Source organism: Rattus rattus, chromosome 6 (assembly GCF_011064425.1).
Source record: "Rattus rattus isolate New Zealand chromosome 6, Rrattus_CSIRO_v1, whole genome shotgun sequence".
In the NCBI taxonomy this organism is placed as follows: Eukaryota; Metazoa; Chordata; class Mammalia; order Rodentia; family Muridae; genus Rattus; species Rattus rattus.
Genome location: NC_046159.1, coordinates 31,730,932 through 31,752,020, shown reverse-complemented (window position 1 = coordinate 31,752,020; position 21,089 = coordinate 31,730,932). Strand labels below are relative to the sequence as shown.

Genomic DNA, 21,089 nt, shown 5'->3' with positions numbered 1-21,089 from the left:
GAGACCCAGTTTCTTTGTGTAGCTCTGGCTGTCACAGAACTCACTCTGTACACCAGGCTGGCCTTGAACTCAGAGACCTGATGCCTCTGCCTCCTGAGTGCTGGGATTAAAGGAGTGTACCACCACCAACCACCCAGCTAGATTTTCTTTCTTTCTTTCTTTCTTTCTTTCTTTCTTTCTTTCTTTCTTTCTTTCTTTCTTTCTTTCTTTCTTTTTTTTTCTTTTTTCGGAGCTGGGGACCAAACCCAGGGCCTTTACCACTGAGCTAAATCCCCAACACCAGCTAGATTTTCTACTTTTACTAGGGTAAGCAGACTTTCTTTCAACTAGCAGCGAAGCCCAAAGTTAAAACAACCCACAGAATTTGAAGGTTGGCCTAGTAGCGGCTAGAGACGGCTCAGCAGTGAAGAACGCTGGCTGCATTTCCGGACCTCAGGTGGCTCAGAGCAACCTCTGATATCAGCTCCAGAGGTGAGAGACCTCTTCTGGCCCCCATCGACACCCGAGTACACAAACACACTAATATAAGCAAGACTTTAAAATTTCTAAAAAGTCGGCACGGTGAGGCAAACAGGCAGAAAGAATTCTCAGAACTTCTAGAACATGGGTGGGCAGATGGCCCAGCAGGAAAGGTTCTTGCCACCCAGGCCCTAGAACCCACATAAAGGTGGAAGAGGAAAGTTGACTCCACAAAGTAACCCTCTGACCGCCACCCGTGCGCATGGCACACACAGGCCCCTGCCCCATATCCGTATCGTAGCAGGATTCAAAAAATAAAACAAACAAGCCAAAACCCTTGGGGGCTCAGAGGTGGTTAAGATTAAGGGTGGCCGTTGGTCCTACAGGAGAGTTTGTTTCCCAGGTGACATACTGGGAACTCACAACTGCCTATGACCCCAGCTCCCTCTCGTCTATTGGTCTCCTCAGGCACCTGCGTGCGTGTGGCATACCACACCCGTCTGCGTTTATTAGAAAGCGTGGTCTTTTTTAAAAAGTAGAAATAAAGTCAGCGAGCATGTGGCATCCACTGAGAGTGAGAGCAGGGGATGCTCAGGGAGTATGGCACAGAGAAGAAATCATTTTTATAATAAAGCACGTGCGTGGGGGGAGGGGTGTCGCTGGAGGGCGACTAACTCATGACTTCTTTCTCAAATAAAAAAGGGAGGAGGCCTGCCTCGCACTACAGACTTACACTGCTGAGCAAGGCTAAAAAAATAATTACCATGAGCTAAATATACAAATGGCATTAAATATAAACTGTCATTAAATAAACATTAAATACATGGAGATGAGGCAGATATAGCCAGGAACATTCCCCGGGAAGATTTTTTTATATATATTTGTATACAAGCAATGAGCTAAATCTGGATCTAATTTCTTCATGACAAAACCCAGTTTTCTGCCTCGTTCTGGCAGTGGAGCAGAACTAAGCTGAACTGAGAGGCTCTGAACACGACACAGAGACTCCTCCCTCCTGCTTTCCTTCTACATTTATTTAGGAAGTGGGTGACGCGGGGATGTGTGTGTCCTGGAAGTCAGAGGACCACTTCTGGGAGCCAGTTCTCGCCTTCCACCATGCGGGTCCGAGGGATTGAAATCCGATCAACATTGGGCTTGGGTCTAATTACCTTTACGCACTGAGCAATCTCCTTTGCCCAGAGATCTCTTTATATCTATCTATACAGCCTGACTGTTAAAGGCTTGCTTCACAGCAATGAACACAGACACCCTAGGGCACAAGGCAGAGGAGGAAGGGGACAACGACACCTTCTAGGGCTGACTTCTAACAAGCCAAATGCCAGCTCCTATAGATAACAGCCAAGTCAAACAATCCTTCCAGAAGGGGATTGAGAATTATGGGCGTGGAGCTGGAAGGAAGGAGGCTCTAATCATACCTTCCGGGGCACAAGCTGTAATTAGGAGGAACAAGGACAGAAGTGTTCAGCACTCACCTGGGCTTTTATCAATCCCCTCCCATATTCTCTCTCTCTCTCTCTCTCTCTCTCTCTCTCTCTCTCTCTCACACACACACACACACACACACACACACACCTGTAAAATGCTAGAATTGAATGAATTTCCACAGTAAAATGGTTACAGATACACCATCACGGAATACATCTGGATCAAGACCATGTCATTTGATCTGTGTGTAGGGCTGGGGACCAGCCCCTGGGACTTGTTGCCTTTTCACCCAACAGCATTGGAGGCTCCAAAGCCTTCTCAGACAAAAAAAATAATGAAGCTAGGCCTCCATCAACCTGTTGCTGGTAGACTGGCAAGAAACAAAAGAGCCCATGCCCAGACTTGCAGAGCCTCAGTCTGCTGGGCAGCTCTAGTGAGTATGTCCCCTTCCGGTCCAGGAAAATGGATTTGAATGCAGCCTGTGGTGAAGCAAGTGTAATTACGTTCTAAAACAGCCAACAGTTCTAAACCCCGAGGAACTCTCTATGCCTTCTCTGAAGCTTTGAGTCCATCACAATACGCAATTCATCCTTACTTTCTCCCAAGACAAATCACGCTATTAAATTAAAAGGAGTGCATTCTTCTACCAAATTACACACTAATGGCTCTTAACCCATAATTGAAGAATCACTAACAGCAGTTTACAGCCACGGCCAAGCATGAGCATTTATTAGGATCTAAGTTTTCAGAACTTAGTAATTATGTAAATATGGCTGTCAGCCATCTTGAAACATCCCACTCTCGTCTACTTCCTGAAGGACTCACTCTTGGGGACCTGGCCCCTAGCTAGGGCCTTTTCTTCCTCCTCCAACCCCATCCCACCCCCACAATCTAGAGCGGCAGGGAGAGAAAGTTCTAGAAGGCTGGTCATCTGCAGCTAGCATCACTACTCTTCCTTGAACATCAAACAAGCCTTGGAACCTGGGTCAGCTGGCCGCAGGACAATGCACTCCAAGCTGGGAGTGGCCAGTCCCTACCCTCCAGCATGCTCGGTCCTGAGGATGGGAGCAGAGGAGAGACAGATAGTAACCCTGGAAAGGTGGTATGGGAAAAAGAGGCCCAGAGATGGGTGAAGTTCCTGGGCTCCAAACTTGGCTCAGTCCTGCAACAAACCATAAATCCACCTGAACAGAGAGACGCTCTCGGCCCCAATTTCATTAGCCAAAATGAGGCGAAGGTATGAGGTGATGTCTGAGGCCCTGGTTGGCTCTGTGGTGACAAGTTAGTTAGAGAAAACACAACATTTATAATTAGAGACTACATTATACAGCAGTGACCACAGCCCAGGGGAAGGCCTGCAGACCTTTTCTCTGTTCACCGTAAACCACTTCCTGGAGCCCAGGAAGGCCCTGAGCTACGCCTTGGGGTCGTGCCAGTCACCAAGGCAGCCACTCTGCCTTCATGCCGTCCAGTGGGGTATGCTCTAGAGTTCAAAGGCAAAAGGGAAGGGAGGGCTGGCTGGGGTTGCCCTATGTCTTTTTTTTTTTTTTTTATGGAGACAGATGCCAAAGTGAACTTCTGTAGGTAACAATAGGACCAATCGGAAGAGTAAGGCAGGATGTGGTGGTCAGCTGTGGGGCATGGTGGTAAGAGACCATGAGGCTCCAGAGCCTATTGACCAACACAAGCAAGTCTACTAAGTCACTCGTCATTAGCAGAGAAACTGGTTCTCAAAAGTTAGACAGATTTTCTGTTTCAATATCTTAGGCTCCCTAGAACCTGTACTGGGGTATTTGTTTTTCTTTATTGGCCTTTCAATCCTCCTTCAAGGTGACTCTGAGGGCAAGCACCAGCATGGGGTTGCCATGCAGGGAACAACCCCAGCCATTTAGAACAGGTCTGGGCTACACAGGGCTCCTCAGTAGAAGAAGGTGGGTTTAGCAGAAGATAATATAGGCTACGGCCCACGGCCTCAAGGAGGGCAAGCCTGAGTGGACCCAAAGGTAAGATCCAGGGGTCCTTGTGTGCTGTGGGGTAAGTGGCTGACCCATCTTCATGGCAGCTGCTAAGAGAAGGAAAGTGGTGAGGACACAGTTCACCTGAAAGACCTAGGCTTGTCATTGAACCCACCTGGGCAAGCAGAGTGTTCTCCTACACCTTCACTTCTAAAGCCAACAGGGCAAATGCTGAGTCTCTCCCCTATTGACAGGCAGGAAGGAGACTGGCCTGCACCCCAGATGAAATCAAATGCCATCTACCCCCACTCTACCCCATCTCACGCTACCCCATACTCACGCTACCCCATACTCACGCTCCACATCACTGCCCTGGCCCGATGCAAACAATCACAGCCCTTCAGAATTTAAATGGACCAACTTCTCTTTTGGTTGGCTGGCTGGTTGATTTGTTTGTTTGTTTGTTTGTTTGTTTAAGACAGGGTGTCTCTATATAGCCCTGGCTCCCCTGAAAGTGCAGGCTGGCCTCAAACACAGAGATCCACCTGCCTCTGCCTCCTCAGTGCTGGGATTAAAGACGTGTGCTACCAGTCTTAGCCGTGTTCGGACTTCTTACAGGAGAGAACCCCATGTATAATTTACACCCATCCTTCCACATGGCCCTGGCAGTTGAGACCAGATGTGTGTGGTGTTTACAGCGAGGAAACCAGAGGACATAAACAACTGGCTCTGAGCGCCACTCGGGTTTTCCTGCGCTTTCCTTCGTTTCCGGTGTATTTATTTTGGTGTTAGAATAATATTACCTTTCATAATAAGGAAAACAGGAGCAGATGTTTAAGCTAAACAGATGATAGCCTATGATCCCACTCGGCTCTCGGATTCTTAGCCTGTTCCTCCAAACAGTGAAGGAAACAAGACAGCTAACTGTTGGCATCCGCGCTTTCCATGGAATCATACGCCCACCTGCGGGAGCTGCAGAACTTCCTCCCGGGACACGAGGAAGGAACCACTGTCCTAGCAATCTCTGAGCTCCTCACCCAGGCCAGCCAGCCACTCTGTTTTGTTTTGTTTTTTAATGTCAGATTATTCGTTGACAAATAAATCATATTAAAAGTTTTCAGCTTTTGTTGGAGATGCTGATTTTTTTTATTTTTAGAGACAATACACGAATCCCACCAGAAATCGCTTCTGGTGACTTCTGGAGAATCCAACCTTTGAGATGAGGGGGCCTGGAAGCGGAGACGCTTCTTATATGTGGAGGAAACTTGTCAAAGTAAAGTAAAGTAATATCTTATTTTTAAAAAGCAAAACAATAACAACAACAAACGCCCTTTAAATGAGATTTTCCCCATAGAGTTAATTTTAAAGCAATCTTGAAAGAGAGTGGGTATGTTTTCAATAACTTAAGAAGCAGATCTGAAACTTTTACATGAACACAAACAGTGCTGCTTTCCCTTCTAACTTCTGGTCAAGAAAAAGCAGAGGACCCCTAGGTTTACTAGGGGAGAACACCCAGAGCCTGCTGCCCACAACAGGAAGATGTGCCCTGCTTCCTACATGTTTTTACCAGGAAAGACTGCCCGGCAGCCCCAGGTCTCTCCCTGCCAGTCCAGTACCACAACTCAACCCCATTACCCTGGTCTCAAAGCGCACGTAGGTAAGATTCCAAAAGATGGGATTGGGGTTTTCTCCAGAGAAACTTAAAATACTATAGGGAGTGCCCAGGGGAAGGGGAGGTGATGAGCCAACCTAGGGGTGGGGGCATTTTCCACTTTCTTCAGCCTTCTGGCTGCTTGTTGTGCAATTGCCAGGGGCTGGGGTTGGAGGGAGCCTGTCTCACTGTCAGCTCTCTACACAGGAAATGGGGCGGCAGACAAAGAGCCCGGCCTGGGCTCCCTGACACCAGGCCCTGCCAGCTCCACAAAATCCACAGAAAAAAACCCTCGATGTCTGAGACAATGGCTCAGGAAAACAAGAACTTACTTGTGGCTTTCTGTTGTTGTTCCTCTACCACATGAAATGCAGAGCCAGGGTCCACACAGAACACTGTACACGGTGATATGTTTAAAAATAAGTCCCAAAGCCCCTCCCCTCTACTCTAACACCCACATGTTTAACTTTTCCTAGCTTCTAAAAATTCCTACGTATGCATAAAGTGCCAACAAAATCAAAAGAGAAAATCATTTCAAATGTAACGATCTTGTCAGATCTTGCTAGTACATTGCAAGTAAACTTTTAACAATGTGTCGCCTCCAGCCCTTCCCCGCTGCCACCCTCCTGCCAGGCAAAAGCCAACTGTCCTGAAATGGTGTACAACTCTCTTTCCAGTCACTCCACCATCACGAGAAAGACAAGAAAATGTTCATAAGCCAGTCAGAGCCCCCCCCCAAAGGAGGAGTGGCCGTTACAAACTCAAAAGAGTACATTCTGGAACATCTACCTTCATAGCACAGAACGCCGATATTGTTGTTCATCTTGTCCAAGTACTGGTAGTTCAACAGGTCCATCTTCATAAACAGCATTTATCTGTCCGGCTAGCAAAGAAAAACAGTTCTTTGCTTTTACCCCCAGAAAGTTTCAAAATTCAGTCTTTAGCTGAGTAGCGCCAGGCTCTCCTAACACTTCAGGAAGACAGAGGCCCAGCCTCACAAGATCAAAACAAAGTATGTAAAAGGCTTAAAAAAAAAATCATACACACAAAAAAATCAGACTCAAACAAAACCCGTCAAGGGCTTGTGGGAGGTGTCGGATCCTGTCTTCTATTCGGCTTTAAAAAATCATTTCAGAAGTCTTCTCAAGCCTGTCTTGGGGGTTTAAAAAGAAAGCAGTAAAAAAGAAAAACACAAAGCACATTTCTTAGGACAAAGGCACTCTCCCTCACAGCCCGCTGCAAGCTGACTGCACTGACATGCTGGCTATGCTTGGTATGACTCGTATGTAAACCAGCTTCCTCTGCTTTGGGAGGGGGGGGGGTGTTGTGAGCATGCTCACTAGCGCCTCGGCACAGGATCAGGCTCTAGGCGCATGCAGAGTTAGCAGGAAGCAGAAAGAGGAGGGGACAGTGAGGCACAGGGGGTGAGGAGAGTCCTCTCCGAGGCCGCCAGAGCCAGAGGCCGAGGAAGAGAACCCAGCAAGTTTTTGGTTGTTTTGTTTGTGGGGAAAGCTAAGCACAAAGTTTAAAAAAGAAAACCTGCTGTGGAGGCAAAGTACATGGAACTTAACTTTCGGTAACTTTATTCCAGGGGCTGGGAATCCAGGGCTTCCACCCGGTGTGCTGTATTCAGTACAAGGTTTCTTTGTTTCTTTGTAAGATGGTTTTATTATGTCCAGGGACACAGTGAATGTTTACATTTTCAAAGTCAACGTTACATGTAACTTCCTTCCTAAGCTCTGTAGCTGCACAGATGCGAGGGACACCAAAGGCAAATCTTTCCACAGAAGAGGAAACTGAGACCCAGGGACAAGTGAGTGGCCTACAGATCACTCACACACACACACACACACACACACACACACACACACACACACACACACGCACAACAGGGGGCGGACAGAACTTCCTGCAGAGGTGGCTAAGAGCACTGGCTGCTTTTGCAGAATACTCAGTATCCAGCACTCACAGAGCCTGTAACTCCAGTTCCATGGGACCAGATGCCCTCTTACGGCCTCCGTAGGCACTACATGCCCATGGTGCACATGCTGGCAAAACAACCATATACATAAAATACTTCTTAAAAAAGTCTAATTGTTTTCCAAACTCATCTGAGAGGTTGTGACCAATCATGGAAACTTTCAAAATATTCCAAGTTCGAATAAAGAGCAGCGTTGAGCTTCATCAGCATCATCTGAGAAAGGAAAAGACCTGCTATAAGTGACTTTATGACAGCCAGGCAGTGTGGTACAAGCCTGTAATTCTAGTCAGACACTGAGGGAGAGGGACTGCCACTAGTTTCAAGACCTATCTGGGCTACTGAGTAAGCCCGCACCTTTCAAAGACTCCCCTGCATTCACTTATTTTAAGATTGAAACAATTCCCTACAGATGTAGGGATACGCATAAAACAGCAACTTCTCTTCTGTGGTTTGTAGGCAACAGGACACCAAGCCCAATCCCAGGGACCTATGTGGTGAAAGGAATCCTCCAAGAGTCAAACACAGACATGCTCGGTTTTTTCCCCCCACTAAAATGGGGGTCTCACTCTCAAACTCATAGAGATCCACCTGCCTCTGCCCACCCAGTGCAGGGATTAGAGCTGGGCACCATTATGCCCGCTCAGATATGCTCAGCTTTAAATGGCTGACTGTTTTTACATTTCTCCACATTGCTTATCAACCCACGAGGGGTGTTTTCCTTATGTGATGAAGGTGAAGGAGAAATTCTCCACTTTAAAGTTAAAGGGGCAAGGCAGTAATCCCTGGGAAGACATGTGTCACTTTTAAAAGAAGATTTATTTTTATATTTAATTATGCGCATGTGTGTAGAGTGGGGAGGGGGCTGTGCATGTGAGTGTGGGGGTACCTACAAAGTCCAGAAGAGGTTATTGGATCCCCTGAAGCTAGAGTTACAGTGATGAGCTGCTCAATGTGGATGCTGGGAACTGAATTAGGATCCTCTGTAAGAGCAGTACATGCTACTCGCCACTCTGTCATCCCTTCAGCTCCTATGTATCTTGTTGTTGCTGTTGCTATTGCTGTTGTTGTTGTTGTTGTTATTTTTGCTACTGCTGCTGCTGCTGCTATTGTTGTTGTTGTTGGTGGTGGTGGTAGTGGTTTTGTTTTTGTTTTAAAACAGGGTCTCACTTTATAGTTAAGGTTGCCTTGAACTCATGATTCCCCTGCCTCAGCATTGCTGATACCAAGACCACCGCCATGTGCCACCACATCCAACACAGTGTATTTTACGTTTAGTAACTAAGGACAGTACAATTCTAAGCAATTAATGGAACCTTCAAAGAACCGAGATCAAAGCATCTGTCCTAAAAAGCAAAGTTGATAGGGAACTATGAACATTCAGAACTGCAGGGGTGAATGTCTATATGATGTGTGTGTGTGTGTGTGTGTGTGTGTGTGTGTGTGTGCGCGTGTGTGTGTGTGTGTGTGTGGTGTGTGATGTGTTATTCACTGATTATGTCACATGCTAGTATCAGTTGGAATCAGATGGCCAAAGTAGACAACTTGTGGAAAAGGTGAAAACCAAGCCCCAGCTGTAGTCAGTATAAATCTCACCACAGCACACAGTAGGCGCTCTTACAAATATTGGTTATGGCTCAGCCTCCTGGTGGAACAGAGATGGGGCTATCACCACAGACACAAGCCCAGGCTAACCACTAAATCACTCTACTAGCCAGAAAGCCGACTACAGAGTTAGTCTACATCAGCAAAACTCATGGGCTGCTTAAGAAAAGCCAGGGGTCTGATAGCACTTTTCAGATACTTATTAGAATCAAATGTTCCTACTCGAGCCTTTCAGAGAAGGGAACATTGTATCAAGTCTGGAAAGACTCTGGGAACACATAGTCCCACTGAGCTATCAGGATCCCACCCCAGTGAAATCAACTGTTCCCTTTAAAATTCTCAGTGGTTACACATTTAGACAACGGTTTCTGTCTAAAGGTGGTTCCCCATCACCATTTATGCAATTAAAATCAGCCAACCTGATACGTGAATGACAAAAAAAAATCCAAAAAAAGATTTTAGGAAATGAGTTGGTGTCCAGCACCAACTGACCAGCTCATGTATGAGAACCCAGGCTTAATTACAGGGATCTCTAGAATGTTCACATCCACTGCGCATTCCTCAGCCATCCAAGACACTGCACTGGCCAAGGCGCTTTAAGCACCCTTGACCTATCTGAATACCCACAATGCTGTTGTAAGAAGGAAATCATGGGAGCCAGGGGGGTTGGTTATTCTTTGCGGTGCCCAGGATAAGATCAGAACTTCAAGAATGTCAGCCACAGTCACAGTGCTACAAAGAGTTTTAAGTTAAAACCTTGTGCCAGGCATGTGACACATGCCTTTAATCCCAGCACTCAGGTGGCAAAAGCAGGCTGATCATGAGTTTGGGGCCAGCTTGATCAGTAGAGTGAGTTCCAGGACATGCAGGGCTACACAGAGAAACCTCTCAAAACAAAACACATGCACACAAACAAAGGCCCTTGGATTGACAATAAAGGAAAAACACTTGAGACCAGCTTCTTTAGGATGCAAAGTTGAAGACCTGGTGGGAACTCTCCTCTAGGTGCCATGACCAAAGAAGGACTAAGCTGGACTGGAGAGATGGCTCAGTGGTTAAGAGCACTGACTGCTCTTCCTGAGGTCCTGAGTTCAAATCCCAGCAACCACATGGTGGCTCACAACCATCTGTAATGGGATCTGATGCCCTCTTCTGGTGTGTCTGAAGATAGCTACAGTGTACTCATATACAATAAATAAAATCTTAAAAAAAAAAAAAAAAGAAAGGACTAAGCCATCCAGGCCACTGTACTTGAGATCAATCCTGCACTTAACTCTACGACAAGACTGAGGAGCTTTCTATAGCTCTCACCTGCCTGACTATGAAGTCCAATCAGCACACAATAGGTCTTCAGCCAAGTTGGTGATGACCTACTATGTGAGTTGGGGGTCTTTAAACAGGTGCACACCTACTATCCAAATGGAGGGGAAAGAATCAAATTTCTTATTAGTGTGTGTCTGTCTGTCTGGGAGGAACTTGGGAGGCAGGGTGTCAGATGACAACTCTACAGTCTCTCCTACTTTTCTATGGCCTCTGAACTTGGTTTGGCAGGACATCTTTACCTGAGCCAAGGGGAAAGGGGTAGAATCAAATTTCAAGTGGTCCCGAGTGCTGACAAGGTAAATGTAAATTATCTGTTAAGTTCCTTCTGCTACACTTTCTTCCAAGGAAAGACCCTTATAGGTCACACTATTTCTGTGATGTGGAATTGCTTAAACTGACATTTTTTAAAATGTACTTTGTCAAAAGTTTTCCACAACATGTGTAATTAACCTATGTCTTAAATGTTGTTCCCTTCAAAACAATACCAGTTCTAAGCTCAAATACACTCTTACTTTTTTTAAGTAACACAGGTTCATTTTGTGTACCATTGAAAGGAATTTAACACACATTTGTGTAATTTGGAAAAACAACATAAAACATCTCCTCAAACAGGGTGTAAAATTTCAATACAATATCTCCCTCTAGGGGCCAATTTTAAATCACACCGGCAATTCAGAAAAATGAAGTCGACAGTATGCACTGTCTCTCAAACACAATAGCCTCTTGTTTTAACCTAGACAAGTCATAGAAAATGCCTCTTAAGAAAAATTAAAAAGAAGAAAATGCCTCTTATCAAATAACTTCGCCTTTAATTTAATGTCTCAAAAATTAAAACAAAATGCCATCAAGAACAAATTCTATTGGCGACACATTACTAAAGGGAAACGGGTTTTAAGAGGGACTCAAGGCACAAGCAAACTTACTAAGTACATGAGTACGTACTCACAACAGTGGCTCATCGTTTCTCTTTAGCTTTATTTTTATTTGCCAAGTATAGGTGCCTGCATGTCTATCTGTGCACCATGTGCATGCAGTACCCACAGAGGACAGAAGAGGGCTCTGATCCACTAGACCTGGAGTTAACAAAAGTTGTGAGTCATCTTGTGGGTACTAGGACTCTGGAAAAGAGGCCCAGTTCTTGTCACCACTGAGCCATCACTCCAGCCTCCTGGTGTTTAAAATAAGTAGAAAAGGCCAATGTGGTGAGGCTAATGCCTGTAATCCTAGTACCTATGATTCTCTGACCCAGGATTGACGTGAGGTCCAGTCCAGAGTGGATTGTGTAGTAGGACCCTGTTTTTTCCTCCTCCTCCTCTTCCTCCTCCTCCTCCCCCTCCCCTCCTCCTCCTCCTCCTCCTCCTCCTCCCCCTCCACCCCCCTCCTCCTTCTCCTCCTCCCTCCTCCTCCTCCTCCTCCACCACCACCACCACCACCACCTCCATGAATTAATGCTGTGGGAAGGGGATGAATTAACCATCCCAGAAACAGCAGTCTCTAGTGAACACTGTTACAGCTGCTGTTTTCCATGCCCCACAATGTGCAGAGCTGAAAATGACTACTGTGTTTTTTGTTTCTGCAAGTGTGCTGGCTAATTTTATGTCATCTCGACACGGGCTAAAGTTATCTAAGTGGAAAGAAGCCAAATTGAGAAAATGCCTCCATAAGATTGGGCTGTAGGTAAGCCTGTAGGGCATTTTAAAAATACTGACTGATGTGGGAGGGACCAGGCCACTGTGGGTGAAGTCATCCTTGGACTTGTGGTCCTGGATTCTACAAGGAAGCAGGCTGAGAAGCCATGAGGAGGAAGTCAGTAAAGAGCACTCCTCCATGGCCTCTGCATCAGCTTCTGTCTCCAGTGACTTCCCTCAGCAATGGGCTGTTATGTGGACGTGTGAGCTGAAATCAACCCTTTCTTCCCCACGTTGCTTTGGTCACGGTGTTTCATCACAGCATAGTAACTCTAACTAGGACATCAAGCAATGTAGTTTCAGGAAACCCTACCCAGAGGTCATTCACACTGTAACAAGTCCCAATTATCCATAGGTATCCAGCGAGGTTGACAAGAACTAACTTCTATAGCAAAAGATGGGAAGAAGCATTTTCCTGAGGCCGGGGTGGGGATGATGTCCCAAAGGGTCAGCACTTGAAGGCTAATCTCACTGCCAGTGCTGATGTGAGACCCATGGTCTTTTAACCACACTCATGGCTTTGGAGCTCCATGGTTTAGAATGCATTTCTAAACCACCTCAGTTAGGGTCCCACGACAAGTTGAAAAACATGTCTTAATCTGACAGTGCCCCTCTTGTCCCTGTCTTGTTATTAACTGGGGGTGCTGTCACCACATGCTGGATGAAGCCTGGGGTGCTGCCGACAACCCCCAATGCATTGGGAAGCCTTTGCACTCACACATACACAAAATTTAGACAAAAGTGATACTTAAGCTATTGCCATAAAGTCTAAGCCGACTGTTTCCTGAGTTCTCCTCCTTAGACTAAGAACAACTGCTTGCTGCAGCTCAAGGGTCTGCTGCCCACTATCCCAGAGCCGTCACCGCTCCGAAACTGAGAGACATAAGGCAAGGGCTTGGAGAGGACACATTGCATAGTGCCAGGGTCTTTGCAAGCAAAGTTCCACCCACACGAGGTAAGCGCCCTGAGCCGCACCCCAGCCCAGTTCCAATTTTAATCCCCTCAAAATTATTGTCAAGAGTGATGCCAGATCTCTCTTCTATTTAAGATGTATTTTTTTCACTTTGTGTTTATGTGTCTGAGTGTATGCTTGTGTACGACATGCCTGAATTGCCTTCAGAAACCAGAGGAGGGCATCGTTTCCCCCGGATCTGGAGTAACGGATGGTTGTGAGGGCTGGGAACCAAACCAAGATCCTCTGCAAAAGCAAAAAAGCACTCAACCACTGAGCCATCTCTCCGGGCCCCATTTTTATTTTGTAATCCTGTCAACTGTATTCAGTACTGTAAAGGAGAAATAAATATTTCTGTTGAAAATACCACTAAGCCAAATAGTGGCCAATAGTGTTTATGTCTTCTCACAAAGCAAGCCAAGTTCTCCAAGATGGATTTCCCAGAGTCACCCTGTAGACATCAGCGTTTCTACTGATCCTGTGTTTATAAGGACATTAACATGGCCACCAGACTTCCAGCCACAAGAGTGGGGTTGTTTGGGGCCTGGGAGGCACCTCACAGAGTAAAGGTGCTTGCTTGTCTGACAACCTGGGTTCAATCCCTGGAACCCCACACAGTGGAAGGACAGAACCAACTCTGACAAGCTGTGTCTGACCATGCACATGTTCACAAAATAAATAAATGTAAATATAACAGAAGACACAGTTTTCAGAGCAGGTTGTTGTAATCCACAACTGTCACCCCAGCACAAAAGAGCCTGAGATAGAAAAAACAGATGCTCTAGGGCTAGCCTGGACTACCCTATAACCGTGTTCCTAGGGAACAAAGCGGTGGTTTTCCTACGCACTGGAACCAGTCAGGAACCTTCTAGGCCATGCACTGTCCGGTCCTCAGTTCTATAGCCAGGCCTGAGGAACCCCAGACAGATGAAGTTTGGATTTACAAGTATGCACTACAGAGAGTTTTAAAATGCTTCTCCTGGAGCAGTGCTTCTCAACCCTCCCAATGGTGCCACCCTTTAAAACAGTTCCTCATGTCGTGGTAACCCAATCGTAAAATATTTGTTGCTACTTCACAACTGTTATTTTGCTACGGTGATGAACTATAATGTAAATATCTGTGTTTTCTGATGGTCTTAGGTGACCCCAGTGAAGGGTCATGACCCACAGGTTGAGAACCAGTGGCCTAGTGGAAAGCTCCTGGCAGCAGGCCCGGCCTTACTGATGCAGTGCTTTTAACTACAGCTAGGGGGCACTGTGAGTCAACCTAAGACACGCCACCATATCATCCCCATTTACACTTAAGCCTTCAGTACTCCTTTCCAAGGAAGAGCACACACACACCATCAGCCAGTCATCTTAGGTAGGCTTCCCAGTTCAGAGGCTCTGGAACTGATGCAACACACACACACACACACACACACACACACACACACACACTTCATCAGAAAACTGGGAACTGGGCTTAGCAGGCTCTCCTGTTGGCTGACCAGTCTCTCCCAAAGGCTGCCCCTTCAAGGCAGAATTTCCAGTCTTGTCTGGCTGCACAAAGTGGGGCAATTGTCTCTTTACAGCTGTATCCCCCATGTATCTATCATGCATTGGTCTCCTAGTCACACCTTCTGTCTTTACATCACTTTGCCCAGAACCTAACAATAACACCACCTGGCACTGCTAGGTGGTCCACAAATATCTTCTGAGAGATAGACCTCTCAGAAGAAAGAGGACCTCTAAATCTAATCTGGGTACTAAGGGAAGCAGGTGAGGCCACCGGGCTCCACAGAGGCAGTGTTTCTGAATGAGTTTGTGACACTGGAAAGGAGCCCCCGTCTTCTACACCCTACGGTTCCTGATGCTTTGAACGGTTAGAAAGCAGAGGCAGCCAAGTGGGCATCATGACTCTGTGGCTTATTTTTGCCATTAAAAAAAGTTTTCCTTAGGTCCGTAATGCATAAAGAAGGGGAGAATAATTGAGCAGACTTCACAAGGCATATAGCAGGCAGATGAGGCACATGAACCATACAAAGTTCAGTCATCCAGTACCACCTGAGGTGGCCGTGCTCCTGAAGTTTGAAGTGTATGGAGGGTATCCAGCACAGCAGGGACGCTGGAGGACAATGGGACCCGCCCAGATGACAGGGCAGAGCCTCCAGAGCAGGCCGCCAGCTCCTGGATGTCTGGGTTTGCTGCAGTGAGAACACAGTCCTGTAGGGGTCAGAGAGAGTCCAGCGGTGCCCAGTTCTCAAGAAGTGGAGGACTTCACCCCAGATCTCACATGTGGGGTGTGAAAAGTTACCTCGATCTCCCCAGCACAGGGGAGCAAGCGCTTACTATGGTGACCTCATGGCCAGTGACACAGGAGATAAGCCTTGGAGACAAGCACTCCCCATTGAGCCACACTCCATAAGCTAGAAGTTCTAATCAGTTTTTGAAAACCATAACAGCCCATGCTCCAACAGCCATGGCCCTAGTGAGGAAAGCTGACTCTAGAAAGAGCAGTCAGGGTGAAGACATAGAAGACTGAGCCCAGAGGACAAACGGGGAGAATGCAAAGGACATTGCTGGCCACATCGGAGGCAGAAAGCAGGACACCCGACCTGCTAGCTCAAGGAACAGAGGCTTCCCAGTAAAGGAGCCCTACATATAGTCAGGAAAGATTGGGCTTACCAGCCCGGCTCTGACACTCAGCTGCTGGTCTCCATCAAGTAACTACACAACTCCTGACTTCCTGGTGTGTACGGGCATGGCAGAATCCTGCCCCTAATCATGCAAGGCTACCTAGGGCCAGACCGGAGGATTTGGACCCAAAGCTCTTCCTACAGTGGTTTCCTCATTGTGCCATAGAGGATGCCAAGTCTGTTAGGGTGATAGGCCTGCCCTGCCTCCAGCCCCAAAGAACTTCAAACAGAAGCAGCCATAAAAAAAAGGAGGGGGGGGGAGAAGAGCGGGAACAAAGGTCTCACCACTGCCCATTTAACGGCTTCCCTAATGCTCAGGTGGAGTTAACGCTTCTGGTAGATTGCGTAAAATAATGTAAGATTACTGCTCTGAAAAGCTGCCAACTATCCAGAACTCACTTGGATCACCACTCCTCTGTCACATAAGTAGACTGTAGTAATGGAGGGTACACCTCCCCTCATGACATCTCATGAAAGGTAAACCATTCCCTTCCTGGCCCAGCCTCCCCTCCTCTCTCTAGTCCTCTGAAAGTCCCTTGAAGACTGGAGTACAGGTTCCCTTCCATTGCCACCCTACCTGCACCCGTCTAAAACCCGAGTTCTGCAAACTCCTCCTTCCCCTGAGCCTCTCATCCCCACTGGCTCCCACGTGTAATCCTGACACAGAACACTGGCTAACATGGCAGCAGTGACTGCCACCTTCTGCCGGGTTACACTGGTTTCCTTACTACAGGAGCACAGTAACCTTCTGCCTTCCACAAACCAAGAAAGACAGAGAGAAAAACAGAGACAGGCCAAGAGAGTAGTGTGGATCATAACAGACACAGAATGCTGGCTCTCGCCTATGGCACTGCAGTCATAGTTTGCCGTTAACTGCAAGTTCTGTGTCCCTCTGGGGAGCACACCAAGGGAGACACGGCTACCTGTGATGAAGGACTGGTTGCACACAAATATGGATGAGGCCAGTACCGGGGCATAGTGGCTACAACTTTTCTAACCTAAGTTTCAGGGAAGATCCTATTGTGAAGAACCTACTTGTGAATGGTTCTGCCATCCACTCTGTCTGAAGTGGTTATTCAAGGCTTCCAGCTACAGTGTTCCTACATAGACACTGCCATTCTACCCACTGCCAAAGAAAAGGATGACCCCAATACTCTCAATTCACATTATACCCCCAAAAATGCTTCCTCCCACACGCTCTTCAGTAAAGCATGTGGCAAGTAAGGGAGAATAGAAAGTTCAGCCTGTGTGGGCAGGCACGGAGCATCCCCTCCCCAAAGCAGTAACCAAGCCACCAAATCTAGACACAGCTGCCCCCAAAGCCCTAGGTAACAGCTTCTAACTTGGCTCTGGAAACACCAAGGAGGGGGCTACCCTCCCCCAATCCTGTGTCCTCCCAGGAAAGGCTGACACATACAGCAACCACTTCCCTCCAATCACTGAGCCAGGAGCTCCCTTCCACACCCTCGGCAGATCACCGCTGCGTGCCTGCTTTCAGTAGCATGACTAATTAAGACAAAAATAAAAACAAAAACCGGCTGCCAGTTTAATACGCCAGGAAGGCCGCAGAGAACAAGAACACAGGAATTCGGTCTGCATCTTTCACTTTATTGGCCTGGCGTATGGCCAAGGACTCTTCATCAAAGAGAAAACTCGTGTCCTCAGTTTCCCCTTGTGAATGCACATTTAATGTTGAACGAGAAAGTGAGCCCGCAGTGAGCAAGACAGCCAATGTACACTCATGAAATGTGCAACAGCGTGCCATGTACATGAAAATATCTTAAAGAACTCCAAATCAAACACCTATAATGTCTTCTGTTAGACAGGAGGTTGCTCAGTCCCAGCTGCAAGATCACAGCACATGCACCTGACCCTGCCAGCAGGGCTCGGTCACAAATTCACCCTGGACAGGATCAAGGTGCACATGAAAAGCCCAGGGCACGGTCAATTTTCCTGTTTTCAAGTACAGTGTGCTGATTTTGGTGGCCCGAAGCATGGCAGGGAGGACATCACAGAACTAGGACCTGTGGACAGAGAGACACTGCCTCCATGCAGGCTGGGACTCTAGATCAGCAGAGGGATTTCTGCCCAGCACTGTAGAGGAAAAAAATGCCCACCTCACTGGCCTAGAAGCTTTTAGGGTCTGGACAGAAAGAATTCAAAGCCCATGTTACAAGAACTTCAAACACACAGTAAAGGGCCAGGGAGGAGAAGGCCCACTTTGTGCAGGGACTTGGGTGTGGATTTCATAAATAAAATGGCATCTGTCCAAGACCTTACCAGACTTGCAAAGCAGGGTTGAGGAGCAAGTTTTTGCAAATGGAGAGCCTCATCAATGAAGCGAGCGTGCTAATTCACAGTCATCCCACAAGAAGCTGGGTGAGTGCTGACTGACGAGTTAGCAAGCATTACTGAGTGAGAACCCAGAGCTGGTGGGAGCCACACAGACAGCCTGGTCTACATACAGAAACCTCATCTCAATAAAAAAGGCACAAGAGGGGGCTGGAGAGATGGCTCAGAGGTTAAGAGCACTGACTACTCTTCCACATGTCCTGAGTTCAATTCCCAGCAACCACACTGTGGCTCACAATCTATAATAGGATTTGATTTCCTCTTCTGGTGTGCATGAAGACAGAATACATACATACATACATACATACATACATACATACATACATACACACACACACATATATACATATATATGATAAACAAATAAATCTTTTAATAAAATAAAAACCACAAGAAGTTGCTGGAAACACAAAGATAACCCCAGAGGCCCAATGCTGGAGGTGGGAAGGAACGGGTCCTATGAGGATGTGGGCTCAGGGATGTTACTTCTTCCCTCCATCCTAGAAAAGGAAGGTAACCTCTGGCTAGCCATTCTCCCTTGGTGCCACCAGTGTTTCAGGGCATCTAACCCTGAGGTTTTATCTCCCAGGGAGCAAGCTGGGGTCCCGGAGATGCTGTCTGCCCCCAAGTGCTGCCCACACAGTGCTAACCCCACAATGCCAGGCGCCCTGCTCCCTACTCCTGCCTGTTCCTCTCAGGTCACTTCCCTCGGTGCCTCAATTCACTCCCCTGCAACCGATCACACTAGTTTCAAATTCTGAGCCAACCATGCAGGTGTCTGCATGCCTCCATCTCAGTGGGTCCTTCTGTGAAGCTGTTTGTGTTTATTTACTTACTCATAATTAAAGAGGGAGTGTAGGGCTGGAGATGACTCAGTTAAGAGCAGTTGTTGCTCTTGGGGAAGACCTGGGTTTGGTTCCTAGAACCCACATGGCAGCTCACAACCGTGCATAACTCCAGTTCTGGGGGTGGGGGAGGTGGAGGGGGGTGACACTCTCTTCTGACCTCCCCAGACACCAGACACACATGTGGTGCACACACATACCTGTAGGCAAAGCACTCATAGAAATAAAAATTTTTTAAAAAGTCTTAAAAAAACCTTTAAAAGGGGGAAGAACTTGACCAACACAGTTATGTGCATGTTTGAAATATCATAATGAAACCCAGTCTGTACAATTAATACGTTAGTAAAAAACCAAATGGGGCTGAGTTGACACCGCGGCTGAGAGAATGGGTCTGCCTTCTTTTTGTAAAACTACACTTGTTCCTGATCCTCTCTGTAATTTTTAGATTTATTTTTATTTTGTAGTTTTGAATAGGGAGAGGGCGGGGCAGAAGTATCAGGTCCCCGGGAGCTGGAGTTACAGACAATTGTGAGCCACCTGACATAGCACAGAGAACTGAACTCCAGCCTGCCCCTCTTTTAAAACTGGTACATGAATCCAACATGGTGTCTTAGAAGGAACCGCCCAGTCCCGTGGGATGCCTGCCAGCTCTGACCTGGTACGTCCGAGCTATCCTTTCTCCCTCCTCTCTCTACTCCCTCTGGTGAGATTATGCCTCCCTGAATCTCACCTTCCTCTCTCCTTGCTGTAGTAGTGACTGAGGCCAAGGAGAGGAAGGCAGAGACAAAGCCGAGGCCTCATGCAGCACCGTGTGCCAGGTGAGCTGCAAACTCCACTGGAGAAAAATGCGATTCCAACAGGCAGGGCTTGTCTCAGCAGAGGAAGCAGAGCCACTGGCGGAGGCGGTGAAGGACATTCTAAAGGCCATGGGACTCGGCCAAGTACAACCAGGGTACAGTCATGCTTGGAAGGAGACGCCTCAAAAATCCTATCTCAACAACACAAACATTCGAACGCCTTCCTGTGAGTGACGCGCACATCTCGATTCGATGATGTGGACGTGACCATGCAGTGTGGCTTCCATGTCAGAAGCAGCTTCTGGGGCTAACAGGTCAGCCGGTGGCTAAAATGTCCACTGTACCATGTTCAGCGTAAGAGCCCGAGTTCAGATCTCCAGCACCCACAGAAAGACCAGGAGGGTGTGGTAACCTCTGTAATTCCAGTGCTCAGAAGGAGCTGGGATCCCCAGGGCAGGCTGACTAGCTGAGCTAGCCAAATCCATGAGATCCAGGTTCAGTAAATAAGGGGGAAATCGATCAAAGAAAGATACTGATCGACATCTGGCCTCCTCACATGAATGCACATACACGCACACATGTGAACACGCCCACATACCTCACAAGCACGTAAAGATGTTATTGCTACAAACTCTTACGTGTCGGAGCTTTTCTGGAACAGGATGTTAATTAAATCTTCTCATCAGTTCCCACACAAAAATATCTCCAATTACTTAGAAGGCAGCCAAAAAAAAATATTTTAACAAGGTGTCACCACAGCACAGAGAAACATCACAGAATAAGCATCCTTCCTTGGACCTCCTTGTCATGCTCCCCCTGTACCCCTAGCCATCACATCTGTTATCTCAGTCCAGGGCCAGGCAAGGGTGACTTGTGGTCACCATGTTCCAGACTTTCCAAACCAGGTCTACCTTCATGCACATTCCCAAACACAGTGTGTCCAAGAACAGATAAAAATGCATACGTTGCTTTTTAAAATTTTTGTAATTATTATCTCTCTCTGTCTCTCTCTCTGTCTCTCTGTCTCTCTCTGTCTCTCTGTCTCTCTGTCTCTCTCTCTCTCTGTCTCTCTGTCTCTCTCTGTCTCTGTCTCTCTCTCTCTCTGTCTCTGTCTCTCTCTCTCTCTCTCTCTCTCTCTTTGTGTGTGCATGCCCATGTGTGTACGCATGTGCACGCTCATGACATGTATGACCAGGGGTGCTATGGTGCAGTATACATGTGAAAAGATCAGAGGACTATAGCGTCTGCTCTCTCCTGCCACCTTTAAGTGAGTTTTGGGGGACAGAACCAGGTTGTTGGGAAAGGCCATGTGATTTTACTCCCTCGATCACCCCGTCAGCCCTAAACCTGTATTTTTTTA

The 21,089-nt window shown here is 47.2% G+C and overlaps 1 protein-coding gene across 2 annotated transcripts in view; it reads right to left on the bottom strand.

Moving 5' to 3' along the window:
- The window catches only part of Vgll4 (vestigial like family member 4), a 70,865-nt gene extending 55,122 nt beyond the window's left edge, over window positions 1–15,743 (bottom strand). The window contains exon 1 of one of the 2 annotated variants that reach the window (XM_032905889.1): window positions 15,725–15,743. Coding sequence is in view for 1 of the 2 variants with exons in the window: in XM_032905888.1 (XP_032761779.1) it covers window positions 6,301–6,382 (82 nt within the window). In the remaining variant the exon portion in view is untranslated. Of the gene's footprint in view, window positions 1–6,300; window positions 6,815–15,724 lie in introns of those variants that run through there. The other variant, XM_032905888.1, reaches the window with a different exon arrangement.
- Between the last annotated feature and the right edge of the window lie 5,346 nt (window positions 15,744–21,089).